This window comes from Pezoporus occidentalis, unplaced genomic scaffold (assembly GCF_034315485.1).
Source record: "Pezoporus occidentalis ecotype Australia unplaced genomic scaffold, CSIRO_AGI_Poc_V1 ctg4, whole genome shotgun sequence".
Lineage (NCBI taxonomy): Eukaryota > Metazoa > Chordata > Aves > Psittaciformes > Psittacidae > Pezoporus > Pezoporus occidentalis.
In genome coordinates this window covers 8,955,861-8,979,975 of record NW_026915724.1, presented here as the reverse complement: position 1 = coordinate 8,979,975, position 24,115 = coordinate 8,955,861, and the positions used below count along the sequence as shown (strand labels likewise).

The window sequence follows — 24,115 nt, the reverse complement described above, 5'->3', positions numbered from 1 at the left end:
CAGCTACGTGTGTGTAACTGGCCCATTAAAGTGCCCTGTCTAAAGCCTCTTCAGCAGAAGTCATACAGCTGTTCACGTCCTCCCAACAGTCTGTGTCACACCTTCCCGAGGGATGAGCTGCTCAAGTCAACATCTAGTGGGGTTTACTATATTTTTATGTTGTAATTTGCTCTTGAAGAATGGTGGGAAAAGATTGGAGCATTTTCATTTAAGACATAGAAGATGATACCAAAGCAACTGAGTAATATGTAATTGTAATGTAAGATTGTCACAAAGATCTAAAGCTGCTTAATTAAAGATATATTTTATTGTAGGCAAATACAGAAGCACAGCTCTTACCAGGACAGAGATTTGTCAGTGAAGGTAAGTTTTCATAGGGATCTTTCTGCTGTGTGCTATGCCCATGTCAGGCTGTGAAATAATCTGAATGTGCCTTTGGCTTTCTGCCTTTGTAGATACAGAGGAGCGTGGAGTTATTGTGATAGCTTTGTATCCCTATGATGGCCTTCATGAAGATGACTTGTCCTTCAAAAAAGGAGAAAAATTGAAAGTTATTGAGGAGTAAGTATGACAGTACTGATTGTATTGTAGTTTTTCTTTGGAGTCATCTAACACACTATATAATGTTTTGTTATCCTACTCATCACAAGTGTATGAATGGTAACGGAACTCCCTTGTATGTGAAAATACAAACGCATATGGAGCTGTTCCAGGCTGGATGGGGCTTTGAGCAACCTGGTGTGGTAGAAGTTCTCCCTGCCCATGGCAGGGGGTTGGAACCAGATGATCTTTTAGGTCCAACCCAAAGCTTTCTATGACTTGGCAGCTGCCCTTGGTAACAGCAACCGAACATTGATCTAAAGAAGCCAATGGCTGCTCAGGGGGCTTAAGTTCAGAGGAAAGATACTTCTTCTCCCTCCAGTGAGGTCAAAGCTCTCAGACAGTATAACCCAAATAACACTTTATCATTTTTCTTTCCTGACAAAACTACCCTGGTTTCCATTTTTCAGGCTGGGAGAATGGTGGAGAGCAAAATCTCTCTCAACAAGGAAGGAAGGCTTCATTCCCAGCAACTATGTAGCAAAAGTAAACACCCTGGAAACAGAAGAGTAAGTTCTCCCAGGCAAACATCTTCCTCCTGGTGGTGTATTCTTTGTGGGTGGCCAGGAGAAATGTCTCTAACTCTCTGAAATACTTCTCAGGTGGTTCTTCAAAGACGTAACCAGAAAAGATGCTGAAAGACAACTCCTGGCTCCTGGAAACAGTCCTGGAGCTTTCCTTATCAGAGAAAGTGAAACATTAAAAGGTAGGCTTTGGGGTGAGTTACTTTGGAGTTTGTAGTAGAGTTAAAAATATACTGTCTGTCTTCACAAAAGAAGGTATCAGGTGGCACTGGGTGTGGAGTAGGCCCCGTCTGTCCTATTGTGTGAATTGTCTGCAGTTCTATAGGAGTGGGAAGGATGAGAAAATCACCAGGAAGAGAGTTACAGGTTAACACCCAAAGCTGAGGTAGGGAAAAAAAACCCTCTGTGTGGTTACACTGACAAGAAGCAGGAATGAATGAAGTGGAAGACCTTTTCTCTTCCTAACAGTTGTGATTCCTTTGTTGAAGGATACTTCGCTGTAAACAGTAGATGCTGCATTTCATAGTCTTCCATTGTTGGATCTATATCCATTGCTACAAGTTTTACAATGTCGTTAGTGTGTAGCGAGGGTTTACTGCACTGCAGTTTGGTATTTTTCAGGAAGCACTTTGGTAAAGGTTTGTGCTGAAGACAGATCTCTTTGTACTGGAAAGCTTAGTGAAGCCTCCAGACTCTTCACCTGGGACTTTGAGAAGAGAACAGGAGGTTCTGCCCCAGTGCTTGGACTCTGACAGCTGCCAGATTAGATTCTCCATCTGGTTACCCTAACACTGCATCCTCCAGAGGAAGATGCATGAATCCCTTCAGTGGGTCATGTGTCTGTCCTCTCCATGGTGTAGCTTTTCTGGCACTAACACTGCAGATCCTTGGTTAGGTAGCTCTCTGTGATGAGCCCATATCATTGTTTCTGTGCTCAGATTTCATTCAGATTCCTGAATTAATTTCCCAAAGGAAGACTCCCAAATTCAGCATAGGCTGCTGAGAGGAAGGAAAAGTACCCCCAGAATGTTTCTTTCTAACCCCTTCTGTCACTGTATCTGTGTGTGGTGAGAGAGAAGGTAGTGAGGTGGTTTCTTATCCTTTGAAAGTGGACAAGAATTGTATGAGTAGAAGAAACGAAGAGCTCTGTGTTAAGGGTAGATGCTCTGCTGCCCCATCTTAAATTCCAGCTGGGGTTAGGCTGTCTGGGACTAAGTGATCCACTCTCCCTCCTGTGTACCTCAAACCATCTCCAAACTGTCCTTTTGCTAGTTGGTCCATGACATCCAGTGTGTTCCTATTCCAAAACGCTGATCTCCCTGAATTTCAGCCTCTGCCTGAGGCATGTGACAGCCCCAGCCTTGCTTTGCCAGCCAGTTCTTCTTGAGCTGGGGGGACTTCCCGCAGAAGCCGGCATTGGACGTGAAGCTGCCTGGATAATGGAACTCCTGAGCTTGTTGGATAAGATTGAAAAAGAAAGTGTGACAGTAAGCATTTTGGTGACCAGTTCAGGACACGCTATTGGGTAACTTCCTCCTGTTGCTTGCAAAATGCTTTTTGAGGAAATAAAGGAGTAAAAAAACAATCCAGGGAAAAAGGTGGTTTTGTTAGGCTTGACTGTATACGCATGGACACTGTAGACTTTTGCTATCTGTTAATGATCATCCTTTCTTTATCCACAGGTAGCTATTCTCTCTCCATAAGAGACTATGATCCACAGCACGGCGATGTTATTAAGCACTACAAAATTAGGAGTCTAGACAATGGGGGATTTTACATCTCTCCAAGAATAACTTTTCCCAGCATCAATGATATGATCAAACATTATCAAAGTAAGTTAAATCAGCTAGTGAATTACTTAATAGAATACAGTCATTGTTTCCTGTGAGGGAAAAGAAATGTTTTCTTGTTTTATTTCAAACCGTTTCATCTTTTTCTTTCTAAATAAACTTGGCATGCATGTTATCAAAGGTAAACTAAAACTGGAACCCAAGTAATGTTGTTACCATAATCAGACCTAATGCTGCTTACCCTGTGGCATGCTCTTGTGAAATCAAGAACAGCTTTATAAAACCCCTCATCAAAGTTATGATGATATGAAGCTATAGTAAGAATTGCCTGCATTGTAAATAAATTAATTCTGCATTTGAGAGTAAATTTGTACTCACAATTAGCAGAAATACATACACATTTGTGAATGTCATCTTTTAGCTGGTGTTGAGTGTGGAATTGTTTTTATTTTCCTAGACATTTATTATTCATTTATTTATTTAAAATAGCATTTTGAAGGAAGTAAAATTCCATTAACTTTAAAGAACAAAAATTGCACCACATGAAATGTGTGCATTTATTATTAAAAAAAGGGAGAGAGGAAAGAGGAGAGACAAATTTCTACCTATGTCTTAGCTACAAAAGTGACTTTTCATTCTACATAACCTCCTGGTTGATAGATCTGAAACATGGTGGTTTTTAGTCCTGTAACTGGGAAGGCAGACAAGACAAAAAATTGGACAGAAAAAAATAGGACAGAAAATCACATAGTGATGTTTTAAATCCATGCTGAGGGCCTGGCCATGAGATTTCTCTAAGTTGTTAGACAGATGTGGTGATTCTTTGGCACAGCTTGAGAATTATTCAAAATTGGTATTAAAGTTATAGCTAGTTAGTGTCTGGAGAAAAAAATAATGGTGACCTACTTCCGCTTGCATGCACATGTGTCTGAAACCGTGCTGCAAGAAAATTTAATGACAAATTCAGAGTACAGGTCCCAAGCCTGACTCCAGTGTGTGTCTTCCTTAACATACTGTCAGTAATCAGATCTTGTATTGTATCTATTTGGTACAAATTAATAATTTGTTTGTAACCAGATTCATGTGACGCTTCTTTATTAAATTTGTCTCTGAATACTAGATTTCAGTTCAGAGGCTCTTAAAGTTATGTGAAAGCACCAGAAATGTTCTATTTTCATCTAAGCACCTGATTAATTTGAACATTATTTTCAGCTGGTTACTGCACCCCCGCAATGAAGTAATGGTTGCTTCAAGTTGTGAGGCACACAAGTGTAATAGATTTTGTATTTTATTTTTACTTTGAAAACCAGAACAATCAGATGGCTTATGCAGAAAGTTGGAAAAAGCTTGTATTAGTCCCAAGCCTCAAAAGCCATGGGATAAAGATGCATGGGAAATTCCACGGGAGTCAATTAAATTAGTGAAGAAACTTGGAGCTGGTCAGTTTGGAGAAGTCTGGATGGGTAAGTTTATTCGTTTGAAATAAGTATTTAAATCTGCTGAAATAAGTGTCATTTCAGAGACATTCAGAAAAACAGTGGATATGAACCTGGTCTGATACACTTGTAAAACAGCAAAAATACGTCCAAAATACACCTTCTGTGAGGAGAGAGGGTTCATGAGGGGGAGCATACCTGACAGAGACATGGAACAGATCGTGTAATGGATTTTTAAGGGAAAAAAATAGTAAAGACTATAATTTAGAAGGCCAAAGACAATGGGGGGTTTTGTTGTGTTTTGTGGGGGAAGTAGAAGGTTATAGTAAGATGTGACTCCTGATTCTCAAAATTGATGGGCCTCTCAGAACTTGGTTCAAATCAGAAAGTGGTAAAGAACATGAAATAAAAACAAATCATGTCTTTTAGTGAACTATGTATCGAGTTTTCATTGCCTTTTGGTAAAGAAGACAATGCAACATAATGCTTGCGATTGCCATACTGGGTGAAAAATGGGGACACTTAATCCAAGATTATTGTGTGCCAATTCGCTGCTCAGAAAGTAGGTAACATATGTAGTGAGAAGATTAAAGATTGATTACCCCCTACCTTGAATTATCATGCAAGTCCCCTATTATGAAACTGTCATAAGACTTACAAGTTTTAAATGTTAATATGTACCCAGCAAGAAATGATAGAATGAATTATTATAAACGTAATTAGCTTTGTTTGCTTATAAACAGTATTTTCTCAGCCTCAGTGACTTCCTGTGGCAAGGGACTACGATCAGTATCTCATCACATTCTGTAAATATTATATAATCCTCTTGCTTTGAAATGCTGCCTATTCTGGTATCTGAGTATTCTTTTTGGTTCTATAGTGCAAGTTCTTTGCACTATTCATCACTTACAGATTTGTTAGCAGTTACCATTTTATTTGAGGTAAACTATACCTTCCTCCCAAAGTCTTCATTAGGATGTTTTTTCAGGCCAAATAATTTTTAGCCCTTCCCTGAATGTCATTTTTTGGGTATTATATTTAAATAGTAATAAAATTGTTACAGTTATAATAATAGTGGATTACATTATTGTTGTTGTTATTATTACTATTAAGCAAGATTCTATAGGCAGAGAATTAACTTAAAAGTGAAACCCAAAGCTTACTAGAAGGTGCAAAGCTATGAAGGGGCCTCTGATGACCCACAGGAGTGCAGTAGTCTGATGGGAATGTCATTGCTTTGAAGAGATGCCCTCATTTAGAAAAGTGAATCACAGACTGGTACTGTTTGAGTGGGAAATTCTACACACAACTACAGCTTCAATCAGAAAGCTCTAATTCAGTCATAGGTGCCATCTTTTGATATAAATCATGTAAAAAAATCAAGCAACACCACACTAGATTATTCCAAATATAATTATTCCAATTATTATAATTGTTCCAAATAAGCCAAATTCAGCCTTTTTATCTGCCTTCATGAGAAGAGGGTTAAGAAAGCCTCTAGCTAAGAGATACATGAGTGACAATTTAAATGCTAGTTAAGATGAGTGTCAGCCATTGACAGTTTTTTTTCTGTCTAATAAACGGGGGGCAAGAGAGGTTTAGCTGACACTGAAACTTTGTGGCAGGAGGTAATCACCTGCTTGAAAATGTAGATCATTTTGGGAAGTGGCTACTGCACACACATACACAGAGACATAAAATTTGAAAAGGGCATTTCTGTTTCAAGATGTTTCCTCTTGTTTGTGTCATTATTTTAACATCTGAATTGGGCCTAACCCCTGCATCTGAATTGCTGCACTGTGAGAAAAATTAATGTACTGTGAAAGCGATCGCTGTGTTTCCTCTTCTCTGCTTCCTTTCTGAAGCAAGACAAGCTGATTTGCATGGCCCAGGTCCTCTCGAATCAGGAACATGGTTAATCTTAGAAGCAAGGAAGTTCAAGCTGGAAAAGACATATTAGGTCAGCTGTGCAGTGCAGGGTCTCAGCAAACACTGTATTGCAATGATCAACCAGTGGCATCAGAAATGTGGAGATACTAAGAAATAGCCTAGTTGTTATGCTCTTCTGATTAGAGAGCTAGTTGTTACATGCTGTCCTCATACAGAACAAAGTTATTTTTCAGCCATAGTGTGAATTATAGAGAAATATTGCTCCATGGCTCAATTACTAAATGAATTTCTTCTTGATAAAGGGTACTTAAAATTGTGGTTTCAGTGTCACACTCAGAGGAACTGGGCTTCCCACTAAAGAGAGATATGGAGCTACTGGAGAGAATCCAGCAAAGAGTAACAGATGGTTAAGGGTCTGGAGCATCTCTCCTGTGAGGAAAGGGACTGTGCAGCCTGGAGAAGAGAATGCTTGGGGAGATCTCACCAATGTATGTAAATACCAGAAGGGAGGGTGCATAGTACAGAGACAGTCAGTGGTGGGTGATGGCTGTAGTTGGTAAAGGAGTGATGCGTTAACATGCAAGAGGATGTAGAGAAGCTGCTGTTCTTCAGTCTCTTCCCCAGCACCTCTTGAAATTGTAATGGCCTGAGACATTTATCTGGCTTCTAACAGTGTCATTCCTCTGTAGCTCAAACAAATTGTTCCCAGGGTAACTTTGCAGGAAATTACTTCAGAAGCAAGGGAAGAGGAAGGCTGCATCTTGTAGGCTTGTTCACAAAGTTGTTCATCGTCAATTCTGGAGGTCTTTTCAGAAATGACAGGCTCAACGTCATCATTGTTATAAATTCATGTCACAGCTTGGCCTGATTAAGCCCTTGCAAGAATCTGTGGGGCAACCTGGTTGTCCAAGATACTACTCTGGTGAGATAATCATAATCAACTCCAAAATAAATACCTGAAACACCAACAATTTTGGTGGGGAGACTTCTATTCTAACATGTAGAATATGGAGAAACTGGCTTTCTGTGTGAGACATGGTCGCATTCCATTCCTCAGACTTGGGTCCTATTGCTTGCATCCCATTTAATTTTTAACAGAAGTCTAAACTGCAGAGAGTCTTGCTTCTTGCCATGGTATGAAAGGGTTTTTGACCATGGAGTTCAGTGCATCTGGGCAGCTTGTTTAGTGATAAGATGAACCAGAGTAGCACTGCAAGAGCAGGGTCCATGTTTTATGCATTTTTGTTCCTAGTGTGCACTAATACAGTGTGAACCATAATGCTCTCTGGTATTAATAATCCATGAAGAGAATCCTCAAGCAGGGCTAAAAGAAAAGTTAACAAGCCAAACAGAGCCATTATGATGTATTTTATTAATGAGGCACATCTTGCTTGCATCTCACATGTAAAAGATTCTCTCTTTTGGCAACCTCCAACTTAGAATATAAGGAATACACATTTTGGAGTTGTGTTTTCTTATCCAGCTGTTAAAAAAAATAGAGAAAATGATACCACAAAAATACTTCTATGAAAATTAATGAGATCTAAAATGAACCAAGGAAACTTACCAGTGCTTCTCATCAGTATCAGAAATGGGTTTTTATAGTACATATGTGAGCTGAATGTTAGTTGCAAAGAATCTGAATTTAATTTCAGAAATTCTAGATGTAAGCAAGAATTTCCTTGCTTATCTATCTTTTAAAATTCATGTCTAGGTAGCAAACGAACCATGTGTTCATCCATATCATACAGAAGGAACACTGTGACGCAAGTGGTATGTTTACACCCAGAGCCAGGTTCAGTTCAGCCAAAACAGACATTAGCAATGGGCTCCAAGCCTCGGGTACTGTGTGAAACAGGGGTGATGATGCAGTGCTGTGGCCAACCCTTCCCACAGCTCCCTGCCTGTCACTGGAATCCTTCTGTGATGCAGACTGAACCTTACATCTGCTGCTGGTGAAGCACTTTGAGGTCACCAGCTTTTGCTCCACCTGCACAAAAGCTGCCGTTTCTTACCTGTACGGTGAGAGTGTGCCTGCAAAGCAGATGATCGTTATGGAATCTACCACAGAGGTTCTCACGGGAATGATAAACAGCCTGGCATGAGGACTAGGACATTGTTAAGCTAGGGTGGTACAGGTGCATACTAGAGAGATGCTGCCTGCTCTGGGTCTGACATGAATCTCAGCCCAAATCAAGCTATACAGTAGTTTTGTTGGTAATGGGTGGGAGAGAGAGGTGGCAAATACCAGTTTTGCCAAACTGACAAGGGTCAGATTTTTACAGATGCCATTGTATCTGCTGTTAGAGTTCATGACCACCTTTCTTCAGTGATTTGGTGTCTCATCCCTTCCAATGCCTGGTGAAATAAATGAACATGAGAGAGATCAAGATCAGTTATCTCTAGTGCTGTCATTGGCTCGTTTGCTTTGCGTGTAATCACCAGAGGATCAGGGTAGACATTTATCCCAGCAGTAAACCTTAGTATTGCTGTTGCAGTAATAAAACCTTTCTGTGAATAGCACCCAAGTTTGATTGATTTCTTTTGTGAATGTAAAACACTGTTACATAGGTTAAGTGTCTTGGTTGTAATTGCTTCGCAGAAATTGCTAGGTTCAGTAGAGTATTCAACAAATTGGGAGTGGAATTCGTGCTATGCTTTAGGGTATGGGATGGAATAGTAGTAATGATACAAATATGCTTTCTTCTTAAGCAAAAAGAAATGCATTTAACATCTCTTTTTTTTCTGATAGATGTAAACCATATACCTGAGCTTTAACAGCACATTTGACCTGTAGTTGTCATTTCTTACTATTAGGCCATTTAGAGGCATATCTTTGTTGAGCTTTGACCTGACCACATTTGAAAAAATAGATTTAATAATCATGCAGGTGAATGTATTGTGATAGACATAGTAGCTTTTCTCAGGTGATGATCCTCCTTTAAAAAAGGTGGTAGAAGATTGCAGTGATCAGAGCAATCCCTGAAGATCTGGGAAAATTAGTTCCTTGCTTTCCTCCTGATTTCTTATGTTAGGATAGTAAATACTATAAAGAAATTGTGGACATTTAGAGGTATATCCCTTCTCTGGATTGTTGCTGAATAAGGAAATGAGTCATGAAATTTTTGCCTCTTCTGAGAAATAATTTTGCAATTTTGAATGGGCATGGTGGGGGACAAAAGTTGCATTTATATCCTTCTCTCTTTCTCGTTTCTTCTATTTTTTAAATTAAATGACTTCATAATATAAACTTAACAATCAGTTCTTGCTACTCCTTTTTTTATGCTCTTTAACATTTATTTAATGTTTGGAAAACATTAAATCAGAATGTAATTCACTGCTTTTTACTGGTAAGTTGCTTTTTATATAATTAGAATATTAATATTAGCAGGTTTGATAAACAGAGAAATGAAGGAGCCACGGTCTTTTCCACTCTTGGCATGGGCTACGTGATAAGAAATCTCATTTTAAATCTTGCCCTGAGCACTGCAGGATTGCAGTCCTGGCAGCATATCTTTGTTGGTCATAAGAACACTTATTTGATTGCACTTTCCTGTAATGCTTCATTTTGAGCACTGAGGGTTACAGAGAGGATTATAAGCATGAGACCAACATGCATAAAATGGCTATAATCATGGAATTTAAAATCTTGCAAGTAATCTGTGGACTCCGTTAGATTCTGGGACAAGTTAAGTGAACCTTCATTAAAACATCTTTTGACTGAATATTTTAGGGGCTACTTGTACATGAAAACTTTGTATGAAGATGATTTGCTTGCTTTATTTGTTTTGGGTTTTTTTCAGATAAATGATTTCTGAAAATGAGGAATGGATTATTTTGCACTGCAGTCTTGTATCAGTTGCAAAATAAAAAGGAATTCTAGCATAAATATTTGTGCTACATCTGGCACTTGCTCTCAGCCTCTCAGCTATTACTGGAATCCAGCCTCAGCTGCTTTACAAATTCCTAGTGCTGTGTGGCACAGAGTGACTTGGACTGCACTGACCGTATTCCCTCCTTTTAGGTTACTATCATAATAGTACAAAAGTGGCTGTGAAGACTCTGAAGCCTGGAACGATGTCTGTGCAAGCCTTCCTGGAGGAAGCCAACCTCATGAAAACACTTCAGCACGATAAACTCGTAAGGCTTTATGCTGTAGTGACCAAAGAAGAGCCTATTTATATTATAACAGAATTCATGGCAAAAGGTGAGAAGAGTGTTGGATCTGTGAGCAGTGCTTTAGTAAACTCTTCTGCTTCTTCTAAGTTAGCCCCAGTTCTTTAAAAAGGAAGGAATAAAAAATGAAAACTTAGGATTTTAGCATTATTCTTTTGAATGCTTCAATATAAAGTGAAAGAACACCTGTCCTAGAGGAAGGGTGAGGCTTTAATTTCATGATTCATTGCTGTGGTTGTGATTGCTTCAGATGCAGAGCATAACCCCAAAATACCTCTGGTTTCTTTGGGCTCCCTACCTGACTTCTGTACCTGGAGTCATAGCAAGGCAATTAAAGCAAACCTTAGAAATGGCCTTACGTGGCTCTTGAGTTGGTAAGTACATAGGTAATAAGGTGAGTGGTGAGTGGTCCTGACAGGATGGTTGCGCTGCTAGAAAAGGACAATCTTTATTAGAGCATTACTACACAAAGTAAGTGAAGTTTCCTTCTTAGATTGTCTTGGGTGCTATATTTTCCTGGGCTGTTCTGTTTTCAAGAAATTCTGCTGCTAACTTCATAAACAAGTGTTGAGCCACTTAGTTTTTATGATGTGGAAAGGATTGATATGTGGGATTCTCTTAAGACAGCTTTCCTGATAGTCTATAGACTAGGGTACTTATCAGAGTCAATACCACTGAAGTAAGGTAAGGTCTGATGAGTTTTCTACACCCAGGAAAATGGCAACACTTGGATGCCTGACATGCTGACTTGAATGCTATCATTCTTAAACCACGTAAAGAGACTGCCTTACTGTAGTCAACTTGAAAATACATCAAAACACTTGCCTGCAAAAATTTTGTGATCAAGAAAATCGGGGACCTGGTGTGACCTTTATTTCAGTAATAAGCTGCACTGAGTTGGTCTTTCTCTGTTTTAACAGGAAGTTTGCTGGATTTTCTGAAGAGTGATGAAGGCAGTAAATTGTTGCTTCCGAAGCTGATTGATTTCTCTGCTCAGGTAAATTTTAAGAAATATGCTCAAAATTAATGGGGTTTATTTCTCTTTGAGTCTAAAACCCCAGCTGGGCAGCTTTGGGGCTTTTGCATTAAAAAAAGATTTTAATTTTCAGATAAGTTTTGCTCTGAGAAAATAAGGTTGTTTGAAAGGAGGGAATGGATAAAATAGGTTTCAAACAAAAGATGTGAAATTAGGCTTAACTTGCTGCTGGTGACCTGCTAAAGATGCCAGTGGTACCCTGCTTAGATGGTGGTGGAAAAGCTGCTTTCAGTTCACATGGCTGTGAGTTGGAAGTGTAAGTACACATTTGTGAGTTTCTGCTTACAAGATTCCTTCAGTGTTAATAAACCACATCATTTTTACTTCTAAGGTCAATTTGTGAAACTTCTCTTAAGCTCAGAGAACTATAGGTGGGTTTCAAACTCTCACGTAAATTACCGTGAAATAAATGAGATCTAGTCAAATGATGTTTCAGAATCTTATTTACGAACCAAGAAGTTTGTTTCAAAATATACTGGTCATTCCATGTCATAAATGAAATACGTAGAGAGAGACCTCAGACTGATTTGTGTGTGTCAAAGTGTGGATCAAAAGTGTCTGGAGACCAGTGTTCCACCTCGTAGAGTTGCCAGCATTAAATGTCCAGTGAGGCATATAAGAAAGTAGAGTAAGAATTGAGCAACTTTTGCAAGCTGTAGTTCATGTTACTAATAGGCAATGAAAAAATTTCTGGTAGGTTATTGTTTCACCAACCTTTCTGGGGTTTTTATTATGCATTAGAATTTACAGACTGTTGTACCCTATAACTAACTTGTTATAATCCATGGTGAAAGATGAGAAAACTTTGAAAGCATGTAAAAAAACATTAGGGATTTATAAAAGAAAAATCACTATATTATGTAGTTGTTTAATATAACTATTGCTATATAAGTGAATAGAAGATTAGATATTAGGAAACATTTCTTTACAGAGAGAATGGTGAAACACTGGAATAGGCTTCCTAGAGAGGTAATTGATGTCCCAAACCTGTCAGTGTTTAAGAGGCATTTGGACGATGCTTTTAACAGCATGCTTTAACTTTTGGTTAAAGTGGCTTGAAGCGGTCAAGCGGTTGGACCAGATGATTGCTGGAGGGTCTTTCCAACTGAAACTCTTTTATTCCATGGGATATGTACCCAAAGAGCTCCCAATTCTTCTTTTCACAGTTCTTAAAATCATATTTGCTTCTGTTTGATGAGATCTGCTGAAAAAGCATGGTGCAAATTCAGTGAACCTTTTGCATGTATAAACTCTTCCTGCTGCTTTTGCAAATTTGTTATCTACATCTGCCGTGTAGCACACACATGCCTGGTGGTTGTGGTTAGGAAAATGATACGAGTTGTTGCTGAGCATACTCGTAACTTTCAAACCATCTCTAAGTAATCACTTTTACAGGATTTTGGTTTAAAATAGAGCAGGAGGGGATTGGAGAGCCTAGTTGTTTCTCAACGTTTCAGGAATTGTAGTCACACCCTGTTGTTCTTTCCCCAGAGTGCACTTCATTTGTAACCAAATAAAAACTAGGCACAACTTAAATACTGATTCAGCGCTTATATTTTTTCCTCATTTTGCCTGCCTAATTTTGCAGGCAAGTCAGGATGTGTGGATTTGGATTTACTGACAGTTTTCAGGTGCCTCATAAACCACTCATACACACTTGAACTGTCCTAACCCACTTCTTTCCCTTTTCCACCCTGTTTTTGTGCCTTTGTCACTCACATTAACCATGTGTGCATCCTTGGCCCTTTCAGTAGAGACAGAAGCAAAGGCAGGCATTTAAAAACTTTGCCATAGTATTTGTATGTAGTCTTCTCCATCTGTTTTATGTGAATGTTTTCCTTGGTCTTGTCCTGTTACTAATGAATCCCCACTTATACTTACAATTTGTGGCACTTTTTTTGTGGGTATCTTTTATGATTTCTGTCATATTGGGGTATTATTTTTATACTTTGTAACTTGTCTTTGTTGTACTGGAGTGTTTCTGGCCAGGTATGATTTGGCCACGTTTTTCTCATGAAGCACTGTCTTTATGGTGTGATTGCCCTTGCACTTAATAATTGTGGGGTTTTGATGGTTGCTTGTTCCTGAGGCTCTTACCCCATGAGGCTGCACTTGTCAGCCCTTCAGGTTGTTTAAAACTTGCTTTCCTTCAAACAAACAAACAAACGAACATACATAACAAGAAAACTTCATATTTTGCCATCATTTCATTTCCTTTCATTTTCATTCCACTCTTTTTCATGATCCTTGTCATTTATTTTTTCTTCTTAACATGACATATGTTCTCAGCATGATGTAAAAATATCCTATTAGGTTGACCTTAAGCAAACCCATCTGGCTTCTTTAGTACTCCACATTTTTGCACACAGCCTGAAATGCACAGTGGACTCAGTTACACCTGTTGCTGTAAACCTCTTTCTGCATGGAGAAACAGCAATGCAAACTGCCTGTAAAACATGGTTGGTTTGTGATAACTCTTGCAGAAGAGGATCACAGACCTCGGAATGGAAGTCGAAATCAAGAGCAGTTTTGAGTTTAAAAATGGAGCTATGAAGGAAGCCAGAAATTCTCTGGTTTTGTAGCAAAAAAAAAGCAGCAAACCCAAATCAAAACAGAAGCTGGATGTCACTTTCTGAAATAGAAAGAAGCATAGGACTGCCCATCCCTCTGTGTGCTGTTCAGCATTAGCTGTGATGTTTCACCATCTGTGAGCTGAGACCAAGTACTTTTGCTTTTCAGAAGGTGTAGCTCTTCCTTGTCCTTAGGCAGTCCTATTCTGAAATGGCAGCTTATTAGGTTCTCCCCTCCCTGCTTCAAAGTCCTTTGCTGCTTTCTCCGAACACCTTCAGAAGCTACAAAAAATGGTTCTGAAAGCAGGGAACGCATGTTTTCAAAGCCACACTGCTTGCTCCATGATTTTGTTACCATTTTCTTTCAGGAATTTTCAAGATTTTTATACCTGTTTGTGAAATGACCCACAAGTATTCCAGCAAGTTAAGTAATTATCCTGTTTTATAGATAGGAAGAGCAGAAACAGAGAGGAAGGAGCACTGCCAGCTGAAACCATGCCCCAAATGGGTGACAGAGCTGCGTGCAGAACTGCAGCTCCAAGTCATCATTCACTTGGAATGTGACTTTCAGCTCAAGCTCTGCAGTATGGAGGCTGACTTATGGAGTCATTTATTTCTTCCAGAAGACTTTTCTTGCATTCTTACCCTGTTTCCAGTATTCAGAGATTTGGTGGTTGGTTGTTTTTGAAAGGATTTAACTTGGGTATTTCTGGAAGTGTGTCAGTACTTCATTAAAGGTGAAGGGGAAACTGCTCCCTTCTTGGTAGTAACACTTGTGCAGTGTAGGCAGAATCTTCTCTTAAAGGACACAAAACAGATTCCAGAAGCCCAAATTACCTTTCCCATCCTGTTCCTGAGTAGTAACTACATGTAGCCGAACAGTCTTGACAGGTACCAATGATCATTAACAGAAAAGGGAAAAGGCTTTCTTTTGCTCCCGTGAATTTCTCTACCTTTAATATATCATTTGGCAATGAAAACCCAACAATTATTACAAAGTTATCACATGGGCTTTGGCACCAATTCCCTTGATTAAAAAAAAATCTTCTTTTCTTTCTTTCTTTTCCCACAAGCAAAGGTTTAATGTGTGAATTGAGTTGTCCAGTTGCTGCGTTTCCACTCCTTGTCCCATTCAAAATTCCTTGCCCATTATTCTTTTCCTACTGGGGAATTTTTTGTATGCCCAGATGCTGGCACATACGTGGCTTCTTTGAATTTCTCTGATTCAGTGCAGTCAAAGCCATTGTCCTGGCGTTTCACGGAAATGTAGTCTGTATGTGGTGAAAACTTACTGATTGCTTGATGTTGCATTCTTCGTTTGTGACTAATCAGATGGTGAGTTCAGTGAGTCTGGCACAAGTAAGAGGAAATAAAATGGTCTTTCCTATGGCTTTGCTTGGTTGGGCTTGGAAACTAAATACTGCTATCACAAATGTCTCTTTTGTGAAGTGAATGTCTCCCCAGACAGCAATTTGCCCAAATGTTAAATCCACGCAAGGAAGTAGGAGGAAAGTTGATTTCTTTGTGATGGGTGATGTGGTTTTGGTGATATTAGTGGACCTGTCTGCATTTTGGTCATATCTGCCAAGCTGGTTAGTTCAATCTCAGCACTGATCTTGCAGCAAAACCTTCTTTTTCATCCCTTATTCCTTCCCAGTATTGGCATGGGGAGGAGAGAGAAGCTAAAGTAGGCTCTGAATCGAATACTACTCTTCTATTTTGTCTGTAAGTCTTTAGTAAGACCCTATGTGGCAATTTTTCAGTAGTAGTTGCTTCCTGCATTATGAAAAGTCTTATTTGTAGAAAAAGTGAAATGCAGGTGTTCTTCATTCCCTTCATCATCAGGGTTGCTCTTTGATTTAGTGTGAGACACCCCACACACCCACCCCCCCCCATCCCTACCCCCCACACACATTGTATAAGGGCAGAAGAATATATCAGTTTATAAGAAGAGGTTTGCAGTGAAGGAGGTGGGAGGGCAAGTGGCTCAATTTTTCCATTGCCTAAACCAAAAAAGAGGAACGAAGACCTCACACACAAACGTGTGGTTTGTGTTGTAAGTGGTGGCAGTGTGTGCCTTCACAGGGGACCTTCCTCAGGGACCTTTTAAAAATGGGTAAGCAGAAGTGATGTTAATGTTTTCTTAAGGTTCAGTCAGGTGCCCCTGCCTGCTTTACTGCATGGCTGAAACAAGCACCTCTGGAGCTGAGAAGGTGTCCATGCACTTGCCTTCTCCTGAGGTGGAGAGAGCCCGTGTATGAGTGTGCCAGGGACTGGCACTGGAGGAGGACCCTTCCTGCTTTACTGGTGCTTTGTTAGCAAACCTGAGAGCTCCTGCATTCCCCAAAGCATGAGGCCATGAGTGAGCTCTCTGTCACCCACAGACATCCTGGAGAGGTACCTTTGGCACAGGTTGGACCACGGCCCTGCCTGGGAATGACCCATCACCAGTCTCACAAGGAAGAGAAAAACTGGCAGCTCACAAGCACGGGGTTTATTTTCCCTTTTTCCTAGCTCCTCTTTTGGTCAGAACACCATCTACACATCAGTTTTATTGCTCTGAGTTTAGAAACTATTATTTCAGTTTCTCTTTTTTTCTGAAAAGTAAAGCGGCAGCCTGAGCAAATACTGGGGAAAAGATCATCCCCAGTGCATATTTTGAGGACATTAATCATCTTTAATTTGGTTTGGAAATCAATTTGGGCTGCTGAAAGACAAATTAAATTTACTTATGATAGTGTCTGAGAGCTGGCTGTTGTTAAACACTCCTCGTTACATGTTGTTGTAGAAGAAAATAAAGTTGTTTGACCTCTATTAGTAATTGTTTCCCGATTGTACAGGCCTATTCTGAGTAAATAGAATGTTGGGGGGGTTTTTTTACCTTATCTGCACTGTTGTTTTGTCAGTCCTTAAAAGAACATCTGTACCTTGTTTGACTTATTAATTCCTTACATTTTCTTAGAAATTGGAAAGAAAACTCAATAATTTGGAAAAGAAAATATTTTAGTAGAAATCTCAGGAACATTTTAATTAAGATTTTGTTTCAGGAAATATATCTAGCACATGTCTCTGATCTTGCCAGCTGTTATTCACCCAAACAATTTTTTGGAAGCTGCTACTATAAGTATAGTATTGCAGGACTGAATCTACATGTAGGTTTTCCCTGGCAATCTCCCATTCCTTGCTTCCATCTGAAAAATGCTCCAAAGACAGAGGTAATGAATAAATGGATGTGGCTTTGCTGATACCTTGAAAGAACAAAGAGACCCGCTGATGTGTTTGTGTGGTGTTAAAATATCAAAATACTTGGGTTTTGGTAACAGATTGCAGAAGGGATGGCATACATTGAAAGAAAAAATTATATCCATCGAGATTTGAGAGCAGCGAATGTTCTGGTTTCGGACTTGCTGATGTGCAAAATTGCTGATTTTGGGCTAGCGAGAGTCATCGAAGACAATGAATATACAGCAAGGGAAGGTATGTACTTTTGTTTTCATCTTTAAAACTTCAGCTTCTGGGAGGCAGTGGGGATGGATCCAACAATAATATGGTCACCAAGGACAGAAAATGCTGTAGCAACTTCCTGGAGGCACCATTCTAATGCCAGCAACTTTTAAAAAAAATAAGGAAACAAGCAACTTGTCTGTGCTCCCCAGGCTTTTTGAAAAGTTTGTTTGAAATAAATCTGAAGAATGAAGAAAATAAAAAAAAACTTATTAAAGTTTTAAAAAAAAACTTAACTGCAGTTTTCTCTAAATTGCACAAATTATTTGCACAGCCACAGCTTCCACCCCTCTGAATTAAATGCCAAGAAAATACGTTCATATTTTCTCATCACATCCTGAAGTGCCATACACGCCTCCTTTCACTTGGAGAAAGGAAGAAGCCCTAGCAGGTGTGGTTGCTGGTAACAAGGAAACCTTTAGCAGATCTGGTTATCTTTTGAAGCTGCTTTAGGAGCTGCAGCATTGATTTGCATGTTCAGCAGCACTGAACACTGTAGGGACACTGGAAACCTGGGTCCTGTTCGGCACATGGGTGGGAGGTAACATTGCAGCAGGGTCAGGACTGGCAAGAGGGGAAATTGTGACATTAAAGATATTTGTCTAGGTTTTGCCAGGTGTGTTTTGCTAATTTGGTCAAGGATCCTTTGAAGAAGTGAGTAGTCAACTTGTAGTGAAAAGTTTTTATTTATGCTTCCATGCACAGATTGCATTCTGGTAACTTTGCAGAGCAGGTTTGTTGGCTGGCTTTCCCCCTCTTGTTTTAAAGACACTACCTCATACTTTTACACAGTCTGGATGGAAACTGTGGTCATGTAGGACGAAAGGGGGGAGAACTAAGGTATGAGGAAGAAAGTGAACAGTGCATTGCAGTTGAGATTAAAGGAAGGTGAGCTGTTCAGCAGTCACTGAGTAACAGTAGTTCAATAGAACAGAGGGAGGGGTCTCAAAGCAGTTTTCAGAGGTAGAGAACCCGTATCTGTGTTTTTTAGCTAGCTTTGGACATTCTGTATTGATTAAATGAACCTTTCTGGTTATAAATTCTTTATGCCAAGTTTCTTTGATATGTTTTCTGCCATTCAGAAAAGTTTCCTAGCTTACCTGGTATTTTGCATCAAAATGATAGAGCAGACTAAAAAAGGCAGAGAGACAATACATTACTTTTCATGGTCTGAAGAGCTAACATATTTCCCAGTAAAGGTTGCTTGAACTTTTCTTATTTAACTGTAAGGAGTTTGCGATTTTCTGGAATCAGTTAATTAGACATGAAAGACAATATTTAAAGATATGACTTCTTAAGCTATCATTTGCTACTGCTTTTGCACCTATGTCTGAATGTGAAATGTGCTGGGGTATGTGGAAGCTAGACTGACTTTCTTTAAAATAGGAAAAGGTAGTTAAAGTCTTGCGAAGTTCCAGGTGATGGGAATTGTAAGATTGTTGCCTGACCACTGGTCAGAAGGGAAAATGGTGACTAATTTTAGCATAAATTCACCATACCTTAGAGTTAAAAGGTGCTACGTAACATTCGGCATCTTATTTGCATCTCTGACACAGGACATGCAGGGTGGCAACGCGTATCCTGCAGTACATCTCTGCTGATAACTCTTGGATAGAAGGAGTTGCTGGGAACTTTGCTAATTTAGGGGTATCATAGGCAAGTCATTTAAGACATATTAATGACTTGATATGGAGTGTTTACATTTGCCTTTGACTGATTGAGACTGTACTCTTTTTTGCTTTAGGTGCAAAATTCCCTATTAAATGGACAGCACCAGAGGCAATTAATTATGGATCTTTCACTATTAAATCGGATGTGTGGTCGTTTGGGATCCTCCTGTATGAAATCATTACATACGGAAAGATTCCTTATCCAGGTATGGCGTGTGTTTATACCATTACTCTGTATGTACACTTTGGTGTTAAAAAGCAAAGAAAAATATACAAGGAAAGAGCTGGCAGCCAACAGTAGCAACAGCAGTGATCTGGAAAATGTCTTGCCAGTTTGAAGAACTTTGCTTTGAAAAATTATAGTCACCATATGTATGACTCTGGGGTAAATGTTAGCAAACAGACTAAAGGCACCATGAACATGTAGTTATTTTTATATATTCAGAAGGGGTTAAAACCGCAGTGAATACAGCATTGTCACAGATCCCACCTTTACAGTCCACAGCACAGTCCCACAGCAAGGATGCAGTGCTACAGGTTCTAATGGTGCTGCATATGCTGCTGGGGTTTTAAATATTGTAGTATGTGAAAGTACTAAGAGAGCGTGTTTTCACAAGCAAATAGGCTGTTAGCTAACCAAACAAATATGAAAGCAGACCCTGAAGTAGTGTTGATGTACTGCTTGGAATATTTACTCTTCGTTGCTCCATACAGTTCAGGTATGAGAGCACAGCGGAGTACATCATCTGTGACTACTGCATTAGGTAGCTGGGAAGTGGTTACGTGCTTCATGTTTCATTTTTCTGCATCCTGAACAGCCAGAGACAGCAGAGGGGCAGACCTGAGTCCCTGAATGGACAGCAGGCTCACCCCCTGGGTACAGAGAGACAAGAGACTCAGGAGGAGAAAGGGGGATGGTGGCCAACTTTATGTTATGGAAGAACATACCAACTTCCCATACAAGAGCTAGAGCCAAACCAGACATCCTCATTGCTCAGTAAGGTTCTAGTCCAGGAAAGCACTTAAGCTCAAGAGTAGCCCATTTTGACTTCAAGAGGTGATAGGGCTGCTTGGACAGCAAAGTGTTCAAATATATGCTCTGGGCTGGCTTTTAGGTAAGGGCTATAAAATATGTGACTGAGTAGTTGGTCCTCCCAAAGTGTTCTAAACACTGCTCATGTCCCCAGGAAGGATCAGATAGGAATTGTATGCAGCCAAGTAATGCAAGGTTCTTCCCACAGGTGGGATATATGCTAATGGGAAAAAAAGTGCCTGTGTACCCAGACAGTTTCCTATGCTGAGCTGGGCTCACAAGGTTATTTCTGGGTGCCTTGAATATTGTCCTTCACTGAGCAAACCTATGGGCTCACCTGGAAACCAGCACTACAAACCACAAACTCCAACACCATATTTTCATTTTAAGTACAAAATCAGTCAATACAGCAGACATGGTATTGCTGTACTACTGTGGGAAAATATCTGTTCTAAAGGAAATCTGGGCAGTACTTTTCATAAGTATGAGAGCATTTTTAGGAGCACCATAAATAGGCCAGACACTGTGGATTTATTTGTCAACCAGCAATTAGAAGTTCAAGCCTCTTGACTGCATACTGGAAGATTTCAATAGTTTGCAAGCATTGCTCGCATTAAACTGGAAGAGGAATATATGTCTGTTTTAAATAGAAGTATAAATTGGAACAGCCTATTAGACTGAAAGTTGATACTGAAGAATCAGAACAGCAGAATAAATGGGTGACCAATTTACCTTACATGAAGAAATGTGACAGGCTTGGGCAAATTACCCAGACGTGGCAAGAGTAACTCTCTGTCTCAGTATGCATAGAGTCTGCAGCAAGCAGGTTAGAAGCTCTGCAGGCAGAGACAAAGGTTGATGCCAGGGTGGGCTGTTGCTGTGAATCTCACCACCACTGGAAGCAGAACAAATGGTAGCAGGACTGGTTACAGAAACAGAATAAAGCTTGTTCTGGAGACAAGAATTGCTATCTCTCCCACAGTCATGTTAGTCTTGGCACAAAAGAGGTCACTGCACTCAACTGGGGAAATAGAAATCTTCCCCCCAGGATTTTCAGAGCAAGTTCCTCTGTACCGGTGCACACCTCAGCCTTGTTTATTAAACTCATATTAGTAACGACCTTTAACAAGTAGCAATATTCTTGTCTTATGGTGAAGATCTTTAGAATTAAGTAGATAAAAAAGAAGAAAAAAATTCTTTAGGAATTTAGATCATTTAATGAAAACTTTTTTTTTTTTTTTTTTTTGTTGAAGGCATGAGCAATTCGGATGTGATGGTTGCTCTTCAGCGTGGGTACCGAATGCCACGCATGGAAACCTGTCCAGCTGAGCTTTACGATATCATGAAAACATGCTGGAAAGATAAAGCAGAAGAGAGGCCAACATTTGATTATCTACAGAGTGTGCTTGGTGACTTCTACACAGCAACAGAAGGGCAGTATCAACAACAACCATAGAGCAAAGAACACTTTTTCTATTGACATGGATCATAGGCACAGACTGCTATTTGGACAGACTGCTCAAACCAATTACTTCACAAGTGTGGATGTCTTAACTGAGTGTGGAAGTTGAAATGCTGAAGGAAAGAGTAATTCTGCAGAGAAAAAATAGTATTTTTATTTGGTTAGAACAGTTCCTCTAAAGCCTGAAGTTCTCCTTAAATGCTCTGTGTTCGGCATCTGCAGAATCATCCCAAAGGAAGAGGGCTTTTTGGGGTGGGGAGGGAGAAGGAAGGAAAGCCATCATGCACTGGTACAGTTTGCCAGTACCTTCTTGGGATCTAAGTTATGCAATACATTACTAAGAGACCTCTATAAATGGGGCAAGAAGATGCCTGAACAGCTGTTTTCAAAAGAAAAAGTCATGAAGGAGAACTTGGAGATTTAAGACATGGTGATGTTCATAAATCATCTTTTTTGAAATGCAGCATCTTGTGAAAATTATTTTTATATCTGTTATCATTGTTATTTCACATTAATATCTGGAGTACTGTCACCTCTTGTAAGACTTTCTGAATGGTGTCATGGTTTCCTTTAAGGAAAGGTGATGTATGTAATTCTTTACACCGAAGATGATTCTGTTTTACTGCTGTATTACTCATACGAGGTTTAAAATCATTCTCAAAGCATCACACAGCCATCACAGCTGCAGAAGTGCAACATGAACACACAAGACAGCAGGAGCAGCCGCACGCCTAGGACTGTGTTGAAAGTCATCATCCGAAGTCCATGGCAAAGCACAGGATTTTGAAGGAAATTGATACTTTCATTGCAGTCACTGTTACCAGTGAAAATATTTTAATCTTAATTTTAACCCTCTGTGGTTATTCAAGACTATTCCTTATATTTTTGCTGCTTTAATCAACTAACCTCAAAATGTGTTTTAAAGGTAAAACTAGCTCTAGTCCTGTCCGAAACAACTTGTGGAAACACACTATAGGATGTCAAGTTACATTGCAGTGACACTATAGGTGTGTTGCTCACTATCTAATTCCAGTTCCTAAAAGCGAATGCTGTTTGCTAAGGTCTACCTATAGAGGTGTTCTACCAAGTTACTTTCCAAAACAGCTGAGCTAGTGCAATTGCAATGTAACTAGTGCATAGTTTCCTTTTTTGTGACACCCCAAGTGACACTGGTTCTTACAATTGAAACCCAGTAGATTTTTGCCACCCCTCCACCCAATTGTTTAGGCAAATGGTACTTTGCAGAAGCTTAAAACCTTTTTGAGCCTTAGTGTGCCTATAATGAGCAGCATAAATATTCATGCTTTTCTTTTCCATTGGTTTCATTCAAACTGTGCAGTTTAAGCAGACTATCAGTTAAATATTGTAAATAGTTTCTATTGTATGGTGATTTTTAGTTTTAATAAACACTTAATCTGAAGCAAGTTGTATGGCAGTAATTTGAAATTAAACAAATTGCTGATGTTCTATCCATAGTGGTAGCTTCATATGGAACAGGTGAACATCTGTTCATCTCCACTAACATGATTAAGGGATTCTGCTTTCCTTATGCCTATTCAGCTTTGAGAAGCTGAAAAGGACCAAACCAGCTATTTCTGCATCCCTGTTAGGGTTTCTGCTTGATCGGGAGGGCAGGAAGAGACAAAGTCAGTCCTCAGCCGTCTTTTAAAAGAGCTTCTCAAAAGTCTTTAATGTAATACCAACACAGTCCACCACAATGCTCTGGAAAACATTAGTTAAGAATTACCCAGTCCTTCATTACAGTCTTTTAAACTACCATAACCTTGTCTTTCAAGCCATTTCCTGTAGCTAACCAAAAGCACTGGGAAGTAGGGTGGAACAGTTGCTCTGAGAATAAGAGATTACAGTTAGCATTACATAAAGTTGCTAACATTCATTTGTCTGAGATGGTTGTCAGACTGTCAAGGTGTAGCAGTAGAACATCTGAAATGGTGTTGCAGAAGGTTTTCCAGCCTTAGCCTGTTCCGATTTAGGGGTTTTTAATTTGTTTGAATATTGCTGGTCTTTGTACAAATTGCTCAAAAAAGCTTTCTTATTCAAGGGAACTCCACTCAGTGTATTGTATAACTACACCAAAATATTAATAGTTGGAATACTCTGTGTGGGAGCAGAATATTACTTTAGACATTCTACCCTGGAGGGATTATAGGCCTAGAACTACTGGAGCCAGATAAGCTGTGTTTAACAGAAACCATTCAAAGCATGAGAATAGCACTGGCTCAAGTGCTACATCTCCAGCCTGGTTAAAGACATGTCAGAGTGATGACTTATCACTGCATTTACACAAACCAGCCCAAAACTCAGAAGTCCTACCAAGAGCACTCACACCAGCGAAAGGTTGTTCTCAGTGTTGCACAGGAAGCCTGCACCACCTAGCGTCTTCACAGGGAGGGCGAGGTTCTT

The 24,115-nt window shown here is 39.6% G+C and overlaps 1 protein-coding gene across 6 annotated transcripts in view; it reads left to right on the top strand.

Moving 5' to 3' along the window:
- LYN (LYN proto-oncogene, Src family tyrosine kinase) overlaps nucleotides 1–23,111 on the top strand; it is a 45,669-nt gene extending 22,558 nt beyond the window's left edge. For all 6 annotated transcript variants that reach the window (XM_062633385.1, XM_062633382.1, XM_062633386.1 and 3 more), the window contains exons 3-13: nucleotides 315–363; nucleotides 456–561; nucleotides 1,011–1,109; nucleotides 1,203–1,306; nucleotides 2,807–2,956; nucleotides 4,225–4,377; nucleotides 10,265–10,447; nucleotides 11,337–11,413; nucleotides 17,346–17,499; nucleotides 19,271–19,402; nucleotides 21,483–23,111. In XM_062633385.1, the coding sequence (XP_062489369.1) occupies nucleotides 315–363; nucleotides 456–561; nucleotides 1,011–1,109; nucleotides 1,203–1,306; nucleotides 2,807–2,956; nucleotides 4,225–4,377; nucleotides 10,265–10,447; nucleotides 11,337–11,413; nucleotides 17,346–17,499; nucleotides 19,271–19,402; nucleotides 21,483–21,685 (1,410 nt within the window). In that variant the 3' untranslated portion in view covers nucleotides 21,686–23,111. The remainder of the gene's footprint in view (nucleotides 1–314; nucleotides 364–455; nucleotides 562–1,010; nucleotides 1,110–1,202; nucleotides 1,307–2,806; nucleotides 2,957–4,224; nucleotides 4,378–10,264; nucleotides 10,448–11,336; nucleotides 11,414–17,345; nucleotides 17,500–19,270; nucleotides 19,403–21,482) is intronic.
- The last annotated feature ends 1,004 nt before the right edge of the window (nucleotides 23,112–24,115 follow it).